The sequence below is a fragment of the Psammomys obesus genome, unplaced genomic scaffold, assembly GCF_907164565.1.
Source record: "Psammomys obesus unplaced genomic scaffold, mPsaObe1.curated_primary_1811, whole genome shotgun sequence".
In the NCBI taxonomy this organism is placed as follows: Eukaryota; Metazoa; Chordata; class Mammalia; order Rodentia; family Muridae; genus Psammomys; species Psammomys obesus.
The window spans coordinates 24,680,218-24,701,502 of NW_026590062.1; the positions used below are offsets into that span (position 1 = coordinate 24,680,218).

General features: G+C 36.7%; 1 protein-coding gene across 2 annotated transcripts in view; it reads left to right on the plus strand.

Annotated features, from left to right (window-relative positions):
* Exoc5 (exocyst complex component 5) overlaps nucleotides 1-21,285 on the plus strand; it is a 46,886-nt gene that overhangs the window by 307 nt on the left and 25,294 nt on the right. For both annotated transcript variants that reach the window (XR_008719986.1, XM_055605775.1), the window contains exons 2-5: nucleotides 11,299-11,393; nucleotides 12,192-12,339; nucleotides 14,740-14,934; nucleotides 20,892-20,956. Coding sequence is in view for 1 of the 2 variants with exons in the window: in XM_055605775.1 (XP_055461750.1) it covers nucleotides 11,299-11,393; nucleotides 12,192-12,339; nucleotides 14,740-14,934; nucleotides 20,892-20,956 (503 nt within the window). In the remaining variant the exon portion in view is untranslated. The remainder of the gene's footprint in view (nucleotides 1-11,298; nucleotides 11,394-12,191; nucleotides 12,340-14,739; nucleotides 14,935-20,891; nucleotides 20,957-21,285) is intronic.

Here is a 21,285-nt window from a genome sequence, read left to right on the forward strand (position 1 = left end):
CGGCGCGGGGCGCGGGGCGGCGGAGGCCCTGCGCCCGACGAGGGGTGGGCAGCTGCGTCGGAGCCCAGCGCGGGCCAGCCGGGTCTTGCCGCGCGGCTCCTGCGGCCGTGCTCCGGGACCCCTTGAATGGAGAGTCTCGACGGCTTCCCCCCGTGGACGTTCCTCCGGGCTAGACGGGGCGCTGGGGTGCCTGCCGGCCTGCCCTTCGGTGGGGAAGGCTGGGAGGGTCCTTTTTAGGACAGTAAGGGCCTACTTGGCCTTGCCAACGAAGCGACACGTCTTCTGGCACTTAATTACTGTGGAACCACCCAGCTGCTAGTCAGAGAATCCCTAAGGTGCGAGAGGCTGTGGGCGTTCAGGTGTGGTTTTTTGAGTGTTTCAGTGTTTGAACCTAAAACTGGATTTTGTGGTAAGAAGCTGTGATGTCTGATGGGATGGATTACAAAACAATGAAACACTATCTATTTTTGTGAAAGGAAATAGTAGAGATATGAAGAAAAAAATGAAGGATTCACCATCTCCCCGGTTGGGGCGTGATCACTTCAGAACAACAAAAGTGTAACTTTGTAAAGAACACTGCAATTCACAGTTAAGAATTTCACCATAGGTGAAAATTGTATCTTTCTGGTTTGAGTATCAGCATGTTTTTTGGCTTGAGTTTTAAATACCATAGTTTTTTTTGTAATAAATCGAACTTTTCACTGTTAGTTTTTTTGTTACTACACCTTGACTTGGCAATCATCCCTAGCGTAGAAATTGCATTTGTTAGAGAAACAAATTGCCTAAATTGTAAGCAGTAATGAAAGTGATTTGCGTAAAGGATTGCAGTTACACTTAAGAAAAATTTATTGCTTTTCCTCAGATGTAAGTGTCTGGGGATATATTAACATTAGCTTATCTAGTCACAAAATTCTGCCATCTGTTTACAAACAGTAGGCCGGGAAATGGTCTTAGCTGTGTGTCCTTAGTCAAGATACTAGGTAATTCTGTAATCCCGTTTCAGTTTTTACATTTTACCGGATTTCTGATCTCTAAATAATGAACTTCATGACAAGCTCCTTATTAACAGAAAACCATTCCATTATCTTACTGTTATGAGTTCTCTTTAACATTCACACTTTAGTCTTGAATCATATTTTCTTCTTTAGATGTATGTCCAAGATGAGTCTAGTGACTTATTTGAAAACTGTTTTTTATTTCCAGAGATGAAGACGAGTGAAGAAATTTATATTTTGTCCTTTAGGTCTTGCCATTTAGTAAAGTTGTTAAGTTTGTTCAGGGTAGTGACACCATTTCTGTAGTAGCTGTAGTTCTGTAGATTAGAAAGTCAATGATGATATAATCATTAGATTTGTAGAGTAAATACGAATATTGATAGGTGTTATAACTCGAGTGTTTCCACGCCCCACCCCCATCATGTCATATAGTTTCATCAAAATTAAAATATAATAATTGCAATGAAATATTATCAGTTATAGATAATTAATTTGTTTGTCTTTTCCAGGATGGCTATGAGTCTAGCCTTGCAATAGACTCTGCTCACGAATAAACCTTCATTCTCCAAGTGAAAAGTTGACTACTTTACTATAGAGAGGGGAGAAGGAAAAAGGCCCCAGTCATTTCCTGCAGCTACTGCAACCAGTATAGGTTGCAGGTTAAGTCAGGCAATGTCTTTTTCTCCTACTTCCCATTCTGAGTCACAGCTGGATAACTGGGGAAAACAGAGCAGGATGTCTTCCAGGCTATTCTGTCTTTATGCATCCTGGTTTTCATGTACTACTAAATAGAATTGTACTTTCATTTTCCACATTAGAGAACTTAAATGGAAACAAAGTTGAGCTTTGAACCTATGAAATCTTATTGTTAACTCCGCTTTTTATAAAACCTTATTGATTTGGTGACTCACCCTTTTTTTAACAGTCAACTTCTGACAATAAAATCAAACTGTAGCTCTTTCCTCAGTTGACAGAATGATTTATTAATAGATGACTCAGTTATTGCATTAATGGATATCCTGGAAGTTGCCCAGAATACCTTCTTAGTTTCACTCTTTGTTGACAGTCTTTCTGAAAGAATCCATGTGTGGTGTTTTTAAGTAATAAACTCAGGATGGCCTATCTGAACCGAGACTCCTTAGTGGTTTGGATTAACAATATATCTGGCATGTAAAAAAAATGACGAGGGTAGTAAATTCCTGTGGCTGCAGACATTGGCCTTTTATTTGTACTACTGAAGATACTTCCTTCTCCTGTGCTGACTGTCTCTCCTGTCATTCTTACTGATTATTTCCATTTCTCTTTCCAGGTTGCATTTTATAGGAGAGTTCTTTGTTAAAAGCTAGGGCCAGTTATTCAGTCAGTAAATATTTTTGACCACTATCAACTTCAAGTTAAAGTGCTAAAGTTGACAACACTGCATGTCTTATTGGACATGCCACAGAAAAGTCTGGCATTCCAGGGATTGGGGTAAAGTTCATCAAGTAAAGTTATAGATGGGATAGACAGATGAGTTAGCTGATAAACGTGGTGTAGAGGAAGGGATACTCCTCCTTCTGTGGAATAATTAGGGAAAGTTTCACATAGTAATATGGCAAGTTAGGTATTGCTAATTAGGGATAGTTTGGGAAGGTTTCACATAGTAGTAGAATGTAAGGTAGGTATTGTTAGATGAGTGGAAACTTCAAACAGGAGACGGTAACTCTCCTGTTTGTAAGATGAAGGGTGTTTAGGAAATACTGAGACAAGGGGGATGATCTGTCTGTGTGTGTGTGTGTGTGTGTGTGTGTGTGTGTGTGAAGTAGTTGCTCATGGCAAGTCTTTGAGATAACAGAGTTTGAGGAAGTTTTGAGAAAGCTTTTCTAGGTCATGCGGAAAGGAGCTGATGACTTTTTTCTAGTAGTCTCCAGTGAGTCATCTGACTTAAATGTTAGTGTGAAGAATGGCCTTCAGTGGGGATTGTTGATAGTCTGTCATTGTCATTCACATCTATTCTTGTCATTAGAGATCCTTCCAAATTGTCTGGTATTGATTGATTAACCCAGAAGGTAAAATAATTTAATGGGCACAGAAAAATCAGAGAATTAGGGAAGGCATTTTGGAAAAGAATGAAAAGAATTTGGTTCCTGAGAAGTTAATTTATATGTGTAAAGTTGAGAAAGGAGGTGTTTGATGATACATTAACTGCAGCAAAGAAAATTGGTAGGGCCCTTTCAGGGAGAAGAAATAATATATTAATTTTAACTGTGTATTAAGGAGAGAAGGAATGCATTTTTTTAAAGTATATATTAGGCTGGATCTAGTGGTAATAGTCTATAACCCCAGTTACTCTATAGACCACTGTAGGGTTGCTAGTTCAAGGACTATGACACAACTTATTTTCTTGTCTCAAAATAAAAAGCAAAAAGAGGACTGAGGATATAGCTGAGTGCTTGACTAGTTCATAGAAGGGCCCAAGTTCAATCCATGGTATTGCAAAAAGGAGGGGGTAAAAAAGTATAGATTAAAGCTAGGTATTATAGCATATACCTGTAATCCCAGCAGCTGGGAGGTGGGCAGGAGAATCAGGAGTTCACGATAAACTTGGCTACAGAGTGAAACACCTTTACAAAAAGCTAAAAATAACAAAACTACAAAAAGGGCTTTAGCAAGGTATCATATGAAGATATCAAAAGGCAATAAGAATTAACTTTAAATAGGAATAAGTAACTCAGAAGGAAGTCACAGCTAGTTTTAGTAGTTTAAAAATTGTTGCTCTATATGGATAATAACTTAGGCCTGGGAATAGATCACATCTCTTAACTCTACATCTCAGTAGATCTGAGCAAATAACCTGTTTTCTTTGCACCTCAGTTTTCTCATCTGTAGAATGGAGAGAATAATAGTTTCTACTTCAGAAGGTTAGTCTGAAGATTTCCTTAAGTTTTTACTTCAGGAGCAGGGGAACATTGAAGCTTTACCTTAAATTTGATAAACTACCCAGAAGAATACAGTTAAAATAATACTAGCCACGTAGAATTTAAGTTGATTAATAAGACAGAAGGGACGGTAGCACATATTTGTGATTCTGGCACTGGGGTTGCAGAGCAGGAAGAGTGTGAATTTGAAGTGAGCTTGAGTGACATGGTGAGTTGTGTCCCCCCAACTCCACACACACACACACACACACACACACACACACACACACACACACACGCACACACGCACACACGAAAGACGAGATTCACCATCTGTGTGGGAACCTTTCAGAGTAGACTGAGAAGTCCTGTCATTAAGGAGTGACAGCAGACTACAATGAGAGAATTACAGAAGTGTGTGGAAGGTTATAGTTGCGATGTCCGCAACAAGGTCTGTCATCCAACAATGTGGCTTTCACTCATTCTCTGGGGCTGTGCTTTTTCATGATTTGGAAAGTTGAAGAAAGGCATTTATTGGGCAAGAGGAAACACACATGGCAACAAACCCAGAGAAAAAGACTTCTCAAAGCAGAGGTGGGACCCAGAAAACTAAAACACTCATCGACAGTGTTTTAAAACTCAGCAATTTCATTTAGATACTTTGAGCTAACTTCTCTGATGTTCTCATTTCTTGGAATTGAAATAAAATAAGAAAGAAATGAGATGAAAGAATTGAGCTAGGCTGATATTTAAAGACTATTCTTGCTTTTAAATTTTTAAATCTAATTCTGTGATTTTTGTTAAATCATGTAAAAGATACCATTGCATTTTGACACTTTTTTCTTTGGAACCTAAACACCAGATTTTTTTTTTTTTTTTTTTTTTTTTTTTAGAAATAAAACTTATTTTCTCATTGCAAAGAGATATTACTTAATATAACTAGAAAACTGATAACTTCTACTATTGTCTTTTAAAGCAGCCAAACCTCCTTCAATATTGAATATTATATAGGTAGTTTCCAAAAAACTTTTAAAAGTTTGCCTTGATTTTGTATGTTAATGTGCTTTATGTTTCTACCTTTCCATACTAATTTAAGATCCATTTTAGCATCCAAATAATGAATAATTAATAGTTTATTAATTTAGAGAAAATATACAAAGAATATCATTAACAAATCAAATGGGAATAGAGGAGAGGTCAGAATCATTTACTTAAATTATTACTGTTGATTAGGGTTATATTTTTAATATGTGTTGCTAGCATCATATAATGCCAGTTTTTTTTTGTTGTTGTTGTTGTTGTTGTTTTTTCTGGTTAATGAGCTACTTAGTAGTTTGGGATTTGTATATGTGAGATTTGTGGATATATGTATATATCAGGGTGTGATTTTTTTTTTTTTCAAGAGCCTTTCAAGGTAATTTGTACATACCCCAACTAGTTAGTATTTTGGTTTGTTCAACATTGTTCCATTGGACCACAGCTGGAAAGCAAGAAAAGTATGTGACAGAGCTTGTCTTTGCTTTCAGTTAAAAGATGGAGAAACGAGTAAAAAATAGAAAAAAAAAATGTTGTAAAGCAGTAAGTGAGCCTGGGCCTGGTGTCACAAGACTGTGATCTCAGCTACTTAGGGGCCTGAGGCTGGAAGATTCCAAGTTTAGTGTCTGGTTGGACTACAGAGGGCCAGCCTGGACAACCTAAAGAGGCATTGTCCCAAACAGAGAGCTGGGAGCACAGTGTGTCTAACATGTTTGGATCCCTGCACGCAGTCTCAAGAACTGATGACGGTGAAGTGCTTTGCATTGGCATTGAACTTCTAAGGTTTGTAAGGTTTTAAGAATTGAAAAACGGTGGTGATCATGTGGGGAAGCTTTGGAACCCTTCAGAGATTTGAACCAGTCTTTTAATCATTGTAATAGTACCTTGTTCCTTTTTGTTTGCTTAGTTTTTGTTTGTTGCTGTTGCTATTGCTAATTTAAAAAGAAATTAATTTTTCTCAGTGCTTGGAATTGAAATAATCAAGGCGTTGGCATCTGGTGAAGGCCTTTTACGTTATCCTCAGTGGCGGGCAAAGATGAGTGGGAGACAGGAGAGAGACTGGAGTGTGAGCACATAGTATTTGGTTAATGAACTCACAGCCTCAAACTCCTTTATAACTGGAATGAAACTATTCATGAAGTAGAGTCTTCGTGATCTAAACACATTCCATATAACTTACCCAACAACACTGCTTGATAGGGAATTGAATTTCCAACATGTGCTTTTTTTTTTTTTTTTAACATTCAAGCCACAAGAAGTTGTGTTAATAGAAAGAAGGCATCCACAAGTTAGGTAGCTGGAGTAGCGTGATTTAGAGTAGGCTGAAAGGCTTATGAGAGTGTGGCTATTTGTTTGGGGAAACAGATCAGGGTAGGTGGCTCAAGATGAGCTTTAAAGCAGAGACACATGAATGTGAACTCAATTGGAATTGCTTAGGGAAGTTTTTGAATAAAAGGAAGCAGTGTTTAAATGTCTGTGACAGATGTAAGCATCATAAATGTAAGGGAAATACATGATAGGTAATAGTTGAACTTACAGTTTTGTTGGCCTAGGGGAATACAGAAATACTTGACTCTGGAATTTTCTGGTCTTTGACCTATATTGTGGGGAATTACTCTAGTTTCTTTGAGTTTGTGGGTAATTCTGACACATTATATTGATCTATTTTGGGGTTAGTGGTATAGGAAAATTAAAGTTGATTGGATTTGATTCAGTGGGTATTTGTATTCTTGATTAAAGGGATAGTTTATAAGAGATTTTGAGTAAGAATGAGCACAATGCTTTGTCTTTCAAATACTAGTATTTAGAGAATAATGAAACCAGCTTATACAGTAGCCAGTTATGTAGAATTAAGTATAATGTACATAGTGCTTCAATTTTTGTTGCAGCTTTACTGATTTAAAAAAAAAAATTACTAAAGCCAAACAGAAGGTGGAACAGTAGAGCTTTATCCGGCTTATGAAATTCTAAGGGTTTTTGTTGTTGTTGTTTTGTTTGTTTTGTGAGAAGCCTTTTGGAAGGACATGGCCATTTAAAAGCTGTGAGCTTTGTTTATGTTTTTCTTAAGGTAAATGACGTTGCAGCAAGGTTATAGATTAGAAAGTGGCACTGGGATTTATTTGGTTTTTAAGCAGAAATTTTCCTCTTTTTTTAAAAAATTTCTTTTTAAATTTCATCCTGTAGTGATCAGTAACTGCTCTGTTTTAAACCTTAGCAATAATTCAGTTGTTTCAGAAGATAAAATTTCTGATTTGCTTCTAGAGTGTGGTTCTCTTAATTTTGTTTTTTCATTGGTGTCTCCTGTTTTGTCTGTTCTGAAGGATCTTTTATCCTGCTATTTCCCTCCTCAAAATTGGCATGCCTTCCTCCTTTCTAATAATCATGCAGTCCTGAGGTTTTAAATAACTGTTTACGTGTTAACTTCAAAATTATAGATTCTGTACTTTTTGTTTTGTTTTGTTTTGTTTTGTTTTGAGACAGGGTTTCTCTGTGTATCCTTGGCAGTCCTGGACTCACTTTGTAGACCAGGCTGGCCTCCGACTCAGAGATCCGCCTGCTCCTGCCTCCCAGAGTGCTGGGATTACAGATATGTGCCACCACACCAGACTTTTTTTTTTTTTAAGTTTTTTCTAAATTGCACTGTTTTTTTGTTTTTGTGTGTATTTTGGTTTTTAGAGACAGGGTTTCTCTGTGTACCTTTGGCTGTCCTGGAGCTCACTCTGTAGACCAGCCTGGCCTCAAAGTCACAGAGATCTACCTGCCTCTGCCTCCTGAGTGCTGGGATTGCAGGCATGTACCGCTGGGCCTCGCTCATAGATTCTTTTCTTTATAACACTAACCTGGCTTTTAACTACATGCTTTGTGTTTTCACCTTGACACCTAATAGACATCAATAGTATGATACATGCAGAAAAAAATTCTTGTTTCCTCACTCCCTATCCATCTCCTTCCCTGGACTCTTCCATATTACTACATAGTTGTTCAGGCCATAAACCTTTAAGTAATTTTTGTTTCTTTTTTTCTCCTCTCTTCACTTCCATTCCTTCAGCAGTATGTAAGTAACATCCCTTAAAATTACAGGAACCCATTGCTCAAAACCTCACCCTTTGCCACTCTTATGTAAGCCACTCTTATCTCGTGACATTGTTGTCATTGGGTCCTCTTAGAAGCAGATCCTGAGAGTTTATTATGCAGCACATTTACTAGGAGGTATCCTTGGGGTGAAGAGGTAGGGTGAGGAAGTAAGATAGGACATATGGAGAAGTGAATGTCTATGGCAGTGTGCAGTGCTGGTAGCACCTCTGTGGGGAGGTATGAAACTAAAATAATTTGTCCCTCTGTATGGTTTTGACCATGGATCAGGCATAAAGTGCCTGTCTCAGCCAGTGGAGTCATATTACATTGAGAAAGGTATGATATTCAGTGAAATAGCCATCAGCAACTGAGGGATCCCTGAGAACACCACCAGGTAAAAGCACTACTACCACCTCAGGCAAATCCCTTTCTGCAGGGAGAGCTGGAGGGTACATCATTGTCCACAGTAGTCCACCCCTGTGTTTATTTGATTAACAGATCTTCCAGCATTCTAGTTCAGTCTCATTATGGAGGAAAACTGTAAGATTATTAGGATAGTAAATTTTGGTTCTTCCTGTGGTAGCTGGATGGCTTCAAGTTGCAGCTGAGTCTATATCTTTTGTGATCATTCTAAATCCATCTTACTTTTTGATAATACTTCTGCTATTCTTAATGTCTGAACTAGTTGGCATAGACTTCTTAGGCTATTGACACTTACCTGTGTGCTTTCAAAATTGATTGAGGGAATTGTTATTCCCAACAGAATTGTTTCTGTGACACCTAGGATACTAGTCTCTGCCTTGGTTGTAGTAGCACGTCTGCCTCCTCTTGAGGGTCACAATTGATTGCCCCTGCCAAAGGTGGTCACTTTTCTTTCTTTTCATTCCCTGAATACATGCAGCCAGGGTTACGAAGCAGCCCATAAAGCCTGAGTTTAATGCAGTTCTATTTTTTTCTTGACATTTTTTAATATGTTCAGTGAATGTGTCTGTGAGATTATGTGCTACATGTGTGCAGGTGTCCGGAAGCCAGAAGAGGGCATCAGATCCTTTGGAACTGAGTTACAGGCAATTGTGAGATCTTTGACACTGAGAGCTGTAAACTGAACTCAGGTTCTCTGAAGAGCAGTGAGCACTCGTACCTGCTGAGCCATTTTCCAACACCTTTAATGTACTTCTCAATTCCTCTGTGCTTAGGCAAAAGCATTCCTCCTTTGCTACCATGATCTTTTTCATTGCACACATGAGACATGAACAGATTAGGAGATAGGCAGGGCAGTTTTTTGTTGTTGTTGTTGTTGTTGTTGTTGTTGTTCCTGATATATTTTTTCCCCTTGAGAAAACAACATTAAAGGTTTTTAAAATTTGGAATGTATCCCACAACTTACGAGAACAGAGCTCCAACTTTAGAGAGAGAGTATCACCTCTGAACTGGTGCTTTTGTCATGCCTTCAGTGTAGGTCTAGTCTATTATGATAAACCTGAGTCCTCTAATCCCATTTATCTTCTCTCTTATTCTGGCCATTATTGAGGGTAAGGCATTGAGATTCTTATAATTTGTAGAGTTCTCTTTCCATTTAGTTTTGTGACCCAAGTACATGCTAGGTTAACACATTAAAGATAACCTCAGAAGTTGTGTTGATGTTTCATTAAGGGATAAAAATAGCACCTTCTTAGATTAATTTGACTAAGAATGAGCCCAATTTCAGTTCTCTGCTTCTCTCCCTGTGTCTGTAGTATGGTTACTGGCCTACCTAATTTGTCTGTCCCTGTTATATGTAAATTGTGCCTGTGTCTGTTGTGTCCCTGAATCTGTGCCTATCCTAAGAAGGAGCTTTGTTTGGTATTTATTGAACAGCACAGAAAACATGGCATGTGAATGGAATTAGAGAAACTCTACGAGATCTTTTACGAAGTTTTACAAGAGAAGTTACTTTACTGGCCCTAGATGACTCCTGAATAGCAAACACTACTGCAAACAGACATCATCAAGCTATATCCAGATTGCCTCCCAACATTTATGGTGGACGTTGGATGCTTCCAATGTCTTGGCTGCTTTTAGCAAATGATTACTACCACGATACACAAATGCATTATTTTGGGTCAGGGTAGAAGACTTTATACTTTTTAAAATTATGTTTAGCTTAGATTGTAAAAGTTGATTGCCCAGGAAAGTCAAGACATAGTAAGATTGGTTATGTTGTTCTCTAAAAGGCAGGTTAAACTTAAATAGGCTGAGTACAGTTTTAAATGATCTCAAGGCTCATTATTAACTTTGGTTTGAAGGTGCTGGGATTGCAGACATGCATCTTTTGCCCAACATACGTATTTACTATTATTCATTATACCTTAACATAATAATGCTTTTTCTGAGAAAAATTAGTATGCTTGTTATTGAATATTTATGTAAATAGTTTTACACAATGCACAGTTACTCCAGAATTCTTTTGTTGATATGTATATTTTCTTGCAGTTTATTTTATTTCTATCCTTAAATTCATGAGACAGGGCTTGCTATGCAAACAAGACTGGCCTTGAAATTGTTATGGTTTTGTCTCTGTCTCCAAGTGATGGGAAAATAAAATTATTGGGGTTAAAGCTCTGAAAATTTGTAACACTGTTGATGCTACCAAAAATGCTGCCAGCTGTCTTCCTAAAAGATTGTATCTGTTAACATTTTTGACAGTAGTGAAAGTGCAAATTTCAATTTACTTTCTTTTTATCACATTAGCTCTGTAATTAAAATAAATTTCTCTGCTTCTTAGGTTAAAAAAAAATTAAAACTTGCTGGATGTCATGTGACAAAGGCCTTTAGTCCAGGGACCAGTACTGGCGAAGCAGAGACAGGAAGGAGGATCTCTGAGTTTAAGGTCAACTAGTCTTTATAGCAAGTTTCAGACCAACAGGGCTACATAGTGAGATCCTGTTTTCCCTCGTGTTCGCTCCCCTCCAAAAAGAAAAGAGAACCTGATTTTGATTGCTAATAAAGCTATACATTTCATGTGCTTTGCTTTGGGTTTGGGTTTTTTTCTTTGTTTGTTGTGTTGTTTTAAAATAAATTATCTTTTGTTTTTCTTCATTTTTTTATTTGGTTGCTTCAACAAGTCAATAATGCTGTTTTGATATTTTACCATCCTACTTTTCTTTAAACAAGTAGCTTAATTTATTGAAGATTTTTAAACAACAATAAAACCCTTTTAATAATGGTATACATTAATTTCAAGTTCTCATTCTCATTCTCTTTTAGACTTGTAGTTCTATAAAGCCTTTTTAACACATGTTTATTTTGTGTACCAGGAGCCTTTTGTGGCCGATGAATACATTGAGCGGCTTGTATGGAGAACCCCAGGAGGTGGTTCTAGAGGTGGACCTGAAGCTTTTGATCCTAAAAGGTAAACTTAAAAAAAAAAAAAAAAAATTCCATAGTCCCAATAGAGTACTGCAAATTTAGAATAGAGACTACTGTATTGGGATTCCTTTCATTATTGATATAAAACAATTTGTCCTACCTCAAAAAATTTCTAACAGCATTAGAAGTCTGAAATTGTGTTTTCCTTAAGCATTTTAGCTGATTGGATAAAAGGATTTTATTGACATTAAGAACTTCCTTTCTCCACTTAGCATTAAATTAGAAAAGGCTGGTTATACTTCTGAAGTTAAAACATGGCTGGGTGTGGGAGTGTGCACCTGTAGTCCTGGTGCTCTAGAGGCTGAAGTGGAGTTCTGAGCTGGAGGTTCGCGTAGAATACGGAACAGAACCCTAACTCTGAACAAACAAACAATAAAAAAGTTGACTATGTTATTTTAAATTGAAAAGCTGTAAATCAGGGAAACAAAGTCACTAAAATCTATAATGCATACAATTTTTATTGTACATTTATCCTCTTGAATTTTAAATAAAGTAAAGCTTGTTTGGATATTTAATGGGGATTCACTGGGGAATCATTTACCTTACAGAGACTCCATTGGAAAGTCAATAACTGGCTATATTTCCAAATTCTGTATTTTTAAAGTCACATGTTCAAAGTGAAAAGAAAATTATGACATTGAAGAATTGCAGCAAGATGCTATAAAGAAATTGAATATGCTTGTTCCTATCTCAAAGAAACCGTATTAAGACCTTCATAAAGCTGGTCAGTTTATTTTGGTTAATAATATGCAAATTGATTATTATTACTTTCCTTTACTAGGTTATTAGAAGAATTTGTGAATCATATTCAAGAACTACAGATAATGGATGAAAGAATTCAAAGGAAAGTGGAGAAATTGGAGCAACAGTGTCAGAAGGAAGCTAAGGAATTTGCTAAGAAGGTACAAGAGCTCCAGAAAAGCAATCAGGTATACAGTTAGTTAAGGAATGAATAGTTTCTATAGACTATAACATTTTCATTTTTCTTAGGCTATAGGATCTTTATTTCTTTTTAGCTTTAGGCCTTTGACGAGCCAAGTCAAATTATATTAACTTCTAATTCTCTGTTCCTATGGAATATTAATGCATTGTTATTGCCTACTGTTGGCACTGGCTTGCTACTATGTGGGTTTGGAATCACAGCACTCTTCTCTTCAGGTTAGGGTGGTAGATGCTTGAGTGTGACCCTTGTTTCACCATTTAATTGAAAAAACTTTCACAAAACTGATGAGTTCATAGACCCTGCACAATTAGAATGGATATTTAAGTAGTCACTTTAATTCTATTTAATCATAAATAAGATGAGATCTGGATGAAGTTACTGCTAGAGAAGTGGTTCTCAACCTTCCTAATGCCTTGACCTTTTAATACAGTTCCTCACATTGTGCTGACTCCAACCATAAAATTATTTTGCTGCTACTATTGTGGATCATAATGTAAATATATGATATGCAACCCCCCAAAGGGATTGTGACCCACAGGTTGAGAACCCCTGCCTTAGAGACGCTTGATTTGAATAATTTTACAAAAGCATTCGGATATGCCTCAGTGAGAGTTCTACTGTAACTGTGAGGAAAACCGATAGAGAGTGCTCTTCCTCAGTCCACTTTTTAGTAAAACCAAACTGCTAGTCTGGCCCCCAGGGCTTCGCATGAGACTTCATAGCTCCTGGAATTCACCTGAATGTCTAAATCTCTTTCACTGGCTTGGTTTAATTTGGAATTTGGCTTTTTTAAGTGTATTTTGAAGAACATTGTTGAACTTTTCTCACTCTCAGGGGCCATTGTTCTTCAGATTCTTTGAAATTAGCAAGCTCATTTCTGCTAAAACTTCATTTGTTCTTTTATTTAAGCGTACATGGCTATGGTAAGGTATTTGATTAAAGAAGTCAATAATTTAAGTATGAGAAGTGTTTTAAAATGGTAACAGTTTCCATATACTTCTAATACAGGCTTGCCTTGGTAATCATTGAGGTACCAAACTGGAGCCAATCTGCCTGAGTTTGAATTGTAGCCTGACCACTAAGCTAACTGTATAATTTCAAGCAATTTAACATCTCTGAGCTTTGTGTTTTTATGTGTAAGCTGGGTTATGATAACTAAATAAGTAAATATGTTAATAGTAATTTGTAATTGATAACTGATATATTTAGAATAGTATCTTATATAAAGCAAGTCCTCAATAAATGTTTCAGCTTTTTCCCTTTTAACTTAAGAGTAGAACAAAAGTATCCTACTGAATTATCAGCAGTTATCAATCCTGCTACTGGCAAATTTAAGGAATTCATTGCAATCAGTTTTCATATATTGTAGGACAAGGAAAAGAAAATGCTGAAAATAATGTAATTTTACAAATTGAATACCTGCTGTAGTCGATCCTGTTTCCAAAACTTGGGAAGAACAATTTTATCACAAATATTAGTGTCTCTTGGCATTTTTGCAGAAAGTATTAAGGCAGGGAGGGTCTTGATATGGAGCCCACACTGGCCACTTGCAGTTGTCTTCCTATCTAGTGCCCTGTGAGCTAAAATTACAAGCATGTGTCAGCACACAGCTTAGCATTGCTTTATAAATATTTTAATGTTAATATTTTTAATCAATACCCTTCAACTTCTGATAAATTTCTCTAATCTTTTCAGTTTAGTAGCCAGAGTGTTCCTCAAAAGTCCAGTTCAGTTTCATGGAGCTGGGGAGGTAGCTCCTGGGTAAAGTACTTGCTATACAAGCATGAGGACCTGAGTTCCTAAAAAGCTACATTCAGTGGCATGTGTCTGTAACCCCAGCACAGGTTGAGGTGAAGATGTAGCAAAACAGAGACAGGAGGGTCCCTTGAGCTTGGTAGTTGAAATGGCAGCAAGTTCCAAGTTCAGATAGATCCTGCCTCACAAAGTAAGGTGTAGAGGAAGGCACCCAGTGTTGACTTCTGACCTCTACACTGCATTGCATGGACGGTTGTACCTCCACACTTGCAAACTCTCCCCTCCTCCAGCTCCAGTCACTTTAATATTTGTTTTCACAATCATCCTTTAGGGCTTTTGGGCACCTATGGTATAAAAGGTGGAAACTTGGGTTAAGCGTTTTTAGATCATGTCATGCTAATAGGCATGAATTGTTTTGTGGTCTTCTTACATAAGTTTTGTGTTATTGTTAGAGAGTGGTGGTGAGGGTGGTATAGATATTTATTTCTGTGTTGGGGATAAAACCAAGGGCCTTGTTCATGATAGGCAAGTGATCTGCCATTAATGCTCTGAGCTGGTAGTTTAGTTTTAATTGGTATTAACTTAAAAACGTAATTCTCTGATTGTATTTTCTGTGTACACAAATTCCTAGGTTGCCTTCCAACATTTCCAAGAACTAGATGAGCATATTAGCTATGTAGCTACAAAAGTGTGTCACCTTGGAGACCAGTTGGAAGGGGTAAACACACCTAGGCAACGTGCAGTGGAAGCTCAGAAATTGATGAAATACTTTAATGAGTTTCTAGATGGAGAATTGAAATCTGACGTGTTTACAAATTCTGAAAAGGTAAGCATTGTCAAAATAAAAGCAATAACCAAATTTTAATTGATTTGCTTTCTATTTTTAAAAAGATTTATTATATGTGGAAGGATGTACATACTTGTGCAAAGTTGCCTTGCATTTTTATTTATGAAATTACAGCTAGTTTATGAATGCTGAGGTAACTGTATTTTAAAGTATTTTCTTATTCTTTAACTATTAATAATCTTTAATAGTTATATACTATTAGCTAATATACTGTTGGCTAATAGATCTGACCTAAATTGTTGATAAGCTGAAATGTCTTCTGTAAAATAATCCATACATCCTGCTTTTTATTTACTTGAATAAAGATCCCTTAGAAAGAATTAAGGCATCTTAGATTGTGATTATTGAAAACTCTGAGTTGGTTATGTCATTCTTTTCATAACATAGTCACTGAATCTTCATCTAAAGAATGTATGGTATTTGGTTTTTCTACAATTTTGAGAAAAGGCTTGCTTTCCTCCCTTTAGGGGGAAAAATCAAAATGTGTGAGGAAAAAAAAAAAAAGATAGTCTTATGACTCATACATGCTCATTGTACTATTACCCACTTATATATTGAATCAGTCTTAATGATTTATTCCAAATTTACTATATAGGACATCAGATTATAAGATGCTAAAAACAAAGTATTAAGGAGATTTGCTTTGAATTAAGCAGCATATTTTTATGACTAGGATTCTATAAGACCAAAGGATTTATAATTTTTAGATATAAAATGGTTACATGTCTGTAGATAATTCCTCTAAAGAAAAGACTGATTGAGGTTTAAGAATTATGGTGTTGAATAGTCCTGATAAACATCAAGAAAAGTGTGATGCTTAAGGATTTGATAAATACTGGTAGTATTGTTTTATGTTCATAAGCTTTATAAACAAGAATATATATGAGACTTGAACAACAAATTGCATGTCAGGATATTTATGGAATTTTAAAGCTTTTTTCTAAATATTAATAAACAGTATGAAAGTACCTATTTAAAACATAAAAATTCTGGTTTTAGATAGAAAAAGTTGTATATAGTAAGACCAAGTCTTTAGATCACTTTTGATTATACCTGCTCTCTGCAAAATATAAGTATCTTAACTAATTTGTTAGCCTGTTTTTGTTTTGTTTTGAAATATTGTCTTTGATACTATATATTCTGATTATAGTTTCTACGCTCCAACTCCTCCCAGATCATGCCCACTCCTCAGCCACCCAAGTGCACTCCTTTTCTTTCTCATTCATTTTGATATAAGCAGACATCTAAAACAATAATAGTTGCAAATTATTTTTTAATAACTGTCTAATAATTAAGTATTTTTATTTTATCTAATAGTAATAGCTATTATTATTATTATTAGGTAAAATAAAACCAAGCAAGTCAGAATAAGACAAACAGAAGAAAGTAAGCCAAAAAAAAAAAAAAAAAAGCTCAAAAAACACATACACATTTGGAAAACACATTCACACATATAGAAAACCCCATAAAAACCCAGAATTGGGAATACCTAAAGGACCTATAAGGGTAAGAAACAAAAAGCCCTTACAAAGCATTATGAGACAAAAAAAAAAAATCCAAAATGCCACTGAGTTTGTTTTGTGTTGGACGTCTACTGTTGGACCTGGGGCCTGGCCTTTAGAGTGGTAAGTATACCTAGTGAGGCTGTAGAGAAAGCTTAATTTTCATTTGTTAGCAGTTATCAATTGGAGATAGCTTCTGGGTTAGGATGTGGGCTGTGTCCGCTTCCCTTCTCAGCACTGGGACCCCATCAGGCCCAGACTTGTCTAGGCCTTGTTGTCACAGTTTCTGTGAGTTCACAGGTGCATAAGTCCTCCCATGTTTAGAAGGCCATGTTTCCTTGGTGTCTTCCATCCCTTCTGGTTCTCACAATCTTTCTGCCTCTTCTGGAGGGCTCCCTGAGTCTTGAGGGAAGAGAAATGGTGGAGATATCCATTAAGGACTGAGTTCTCCAAGGTCTCTTACTCTTTACCATGTCCAGTTGCCATGTAGTACAGGAGGAAGCGTCTCTGATGATGGCTGACTGAGACGCTGATCTATGGATATAATGGAGTGTCTTAGGAGTCGTTCTATGCCTATGTTCCTTTTGCAGGTCATAGTACTAATTTACAATCTTAGTAAGAAGTATCTATTTTTAGATTGCTTTTTTTTAAAAAGACTTGATTTATATTTAATTGAATGTTTACTCCTTTAAACTTTAAAATAAATTACCCTCAACTAATTGCAGAGTTTTTAATGTTACTGTTGTCTCTTAATCCCTTTTGGTTTTAATTGAAAGAAAATAATCTTTACATTGTTTTTGTTTTTTTTATATTAATTACAGTTTATTCACTTTCTATCTCAGTGGTAGCCCCTCCCTCATTCCCTCCCAATCCTGTCCTCCCTTGCCCTTCTCCTCCCATGCCCCTTTCCCAGTCCACTGATAGGGGAGGTCCTCTTCCCTTTCTATCTGACTCTAGCCCATTAGGTCTCATCAGGACTGGCTGCATTGTCTTCCTCTGTGGCCTGGTAAGGGTGCTCTCTCAGGAAGAGGTGATCAAAGAGCCAGCCACCGAGTTCATGTCAGAGTCAGTCCCTGTTCCCCTTACTAGGACCCCACTTGGATACTGAGCTCCCATGGGCTACATCTGTGCAGGGATTCTAGGTTAGCTCCATGAATGGTCCTTGGATTTCTTAATTCTGTTGCTTCCCCTATCTATCTCCCCCTGCACTCTGCCCAAAGTTTGGCTAATTGTTAATACCTTCGTGGCTCCTAAGTCTTCGGTAATTGGAGACTCACAGTATTTAAGTTAGTTTCTCTTTTTTGTTTCACTTTCATTTGTTTCCCTATTTGTTTTGTATTGTTGTTTTGATGTTTTTATTTCCTGTGCTCTGTATGTTCTGCTTTTCCCACTTGCCTTGTTTTGTTCTTGTCACTTGATTACTGTTTAATAATTAAGAGTCATCATTTTTTGGCTTGGAACTATAACAGCTAACTATATGTTAAGAATGCCTATGTGGGGACTTGAGGGCTATCTTAATGGTGAAGAGAGCACTTCTCTTGCAGAAGACACAGGTTTGGTTCCCAGCATCCACATGAATGGTTTACAACCATTTATATTTCCAATTTGAGGGAATCCAACACTCTTTCCTAATGCCTTTGTGCACCAACCAAGAATGAAGTACACATACATACATATAGGCAAAAGCCACACACATAAAATTAAATACATAAATTAAATCGTAATTTATGTGACTTTAGATTGATAATTATCAAAAAAATTTCTGGCTATCTTAGTTTCAGGATTTTTTTGCCAGCCACTTTACCAGTGGAAAGAAATGGAAAGTCACCCACATAGCCCTAGGAAAATGTGATTGTAGGAGGAATTAAAATTAGATAAAATACCAAACACACATGTTACTTTTTCTTCTTGTCTCCCCGGGTGTGTGTAAGGGTGGAGGGTGGTTAAAAAGAAAACCTTTATTCTTACTACATAGATTAAGCAAAGTTTGCAGTCTTTTAGGGATCTTATCATTTTTGCTTTTAAAAAAGGTCTGTTTTATGTTTATTTCTATCTTTACATCCCTATCTCCAATTGGTAACTGCTAGCAAATGAAAATTAAGCTTTCTCTACAGCCTTTCCTCCAGGTCCTTCCTTCTTTTCCATTTCTTCCTTTTCTTTTTGTTTTTTTTAAAGACAGGTTCTCATGTAGGGCAGCCTGTCCTCAAACTTTCCATAACCAAAGATGATTTTTAATTTTTTATCTTCTTTCATCTCCTAAGAGCTAGGTGCAGGTCTGCATCACTACACCAGTCTTTTTTTTAATTTTAATTTTTATTAATTACAGTTTATTCACTTTGTATCCCCCTGTGGCTGTAGCTCCCTCCTCTCCTCCCAATCCCACCCTCCCTATCCTTTTTCCACCCGTGCCCCTCCCCCAGTCCACTGATAGGGGAGGTCTTCCTCCCCTTCCTTCTGATCCTAGTCTATCAGGTCTCATCAGGACTGGCTGCATTGTCTTCCTCAGTGGCCTGGTAAGGCTGTTCCCCCCTCAGGGGAAGGTGATCAAAGAGCAGGCCAATCAGTTCATGTCAGAGAGAGTCCCTGTTCCCATTATTATGGAACCCACTTGGACACTGAGCTGCCGTGGGCTACATCTGTACAGGGGTTCTAGGTTATCTCCATGAATGGTCTTTGGTTGGAGTACCAGTCTCAGAAAAGACGCTTGTGCCCAGATTTTTTGGTTCTGTTGCTCTCCTTGTGGAGCTCCTGTCCTCTCCAGGTCTTATTATTTCCCACTTCTTTCATAAGATTCCCTGCACTCTGCCCAAAGGTTGGCCATAAGTCTCAGCATCTGCTTTGATACCCTGCTGGGTAGTCTTTCAGAGGCCCTCTGTGGCAGGCTTCTGGCCTGTTCCCTGTTTTTCTCCCTCTTCTGATGTCCATCCTCTTTGCCTTTCTGAATGGGGATTGAACATTTTGCCAGAGTCCTCCTTCTTGATTAGTTTCTTTAGGTGTACAGATTTTAGTAGGTTTATCCTGTATTATATGTCTAATATCTACTTATGAGCAAGTATATACCCTGACTGCACCAGTTTTTTATAGGATGCTAGGGATAGAACTCAGGGCATGTGCATGCTAGGTAGCATGTACTAGCTACCTTTTTGTTTTTGTTTTTTAGAATAGTAGCTTAGAGGTTTTGTGTATAAGACCTAATGAGTGTTGTAAACCTGTTTTAAACTTTTCAAATGCAAGCAGTTTATTAGGTGTTTTTTTTGGTACCTTTTGTATTTATTGATTTTTATTTTAAGTGATATTATAACCTTAAGGGCTATACATACCTTAAGTTTTGTCAAACAATCAGCTCTGAGAATTCAATAAAAACATCTTTAAAAATAGAACTATGATACTTTACTCCATCAGGCAAAGCTTGCAAACAGTATGCTTCCTAAAGGAAGAGGAACAAAGTCCTGAAGGAAGCACAACTGTCAGTTAACTGTTCTGAAGAGAATAGTGATGAGAGAAGATGATGGGCTTTTTCAGTAAGACTGTGTGTCATGGGGGAGGAGGTAGTAAGATTGCTGTGACACCTATATTCCCATGTGTCAGGATAAAGACAGCATTTGGCAGCTGAAAATTAGTGCCCTGCTGAATCAGACAGGGAGAGGTCTGAAGCAGCAATGCTGCTGTCCCTTGCCAGGGATCATGTACGCTCTTAGAAAAGTCTATACTAATGTTCTTAGTTCTTCTGTGATTCTGTGACTCTTCTTTTAATGTAAAGGACTATGAATCATCACAAAGTCAATTCTTAAAATTGTGCCAAAATAAAACTGTGATATTGCAATTTAAAGAAGTGCCCCTCTACTATTTCATAAATAAGCATAAACATCTACATTTAAAGAAATTTAGAAACCTTGGCCTAAGTTTGTTTTCAACTTGAAAATGAGTACTTGAGAGTATATACACATTTCTGTACTATATTTCATTCAAGATACTATATTAAACTGTTATCTTTGCTTTTTTGTACATGTTATGAATTTATGGTTAAGGTCCATTTTGTTATCATTTTATTCATTCACCTTAGTACATACAGCTGCATATTCTAAATCTTTTTAAATCTGGTCAATTCGGTTTGACCTCGTAAACTTAGTAGAAATTTACACTTTGCTTTTAACAAACAAGGATTTTTAACTCGTTCAGAGTAAAATTGAATTGCAGATTTTATTGAAGAGAATTGTGGTTTCAAAAAAAAAAAAATCACAAAATTTAAAGCACCAGAAAGATACATGCTTGGGTTTTGAGTTGTTATGATATTGCCTACTAAGTTTTAAAGAAAATTGTTTTGGAGTGGGTGTTATGGCTTTGTTTAGGTAGGTATTACTCTTTTCAGCTTTACTATTAATTTTTTAAATGTAAGAATTCTGTTTAATTGTTGCTTTTACTTTTTTCTAATAGATAAAGGAAGCAGCAGACGTCATTCAAAAGCTGCATCTGATTGCCCAGGAGTTACCTTTCGATAGGCAAGTTTATAACTCAAGAAAACACTTATAAATATGATTTATGGGCTAAAATTATATTTTATATATATATATATATTTGCTCATTAAGGCAACAAGAATTTATTTATACAAGATACAGTGTAATGTAATGATAAACCTTGAAGTAACTTCATTTCTTTGTTTTTTGAAAAACAAAATTGGTGAAGGAGATCTTTTAAATTGATCAAGTAAGATTTTGATTTTCCTATTTGGAACTTTCCTATTTGGAACTCCAGGCTGCACTTGGCTATTCAATGTTTTTGTTTTTCTTTTCTTTTCTTTTCTTTTCTTTTCTTTTCTTTTCTTTTCTT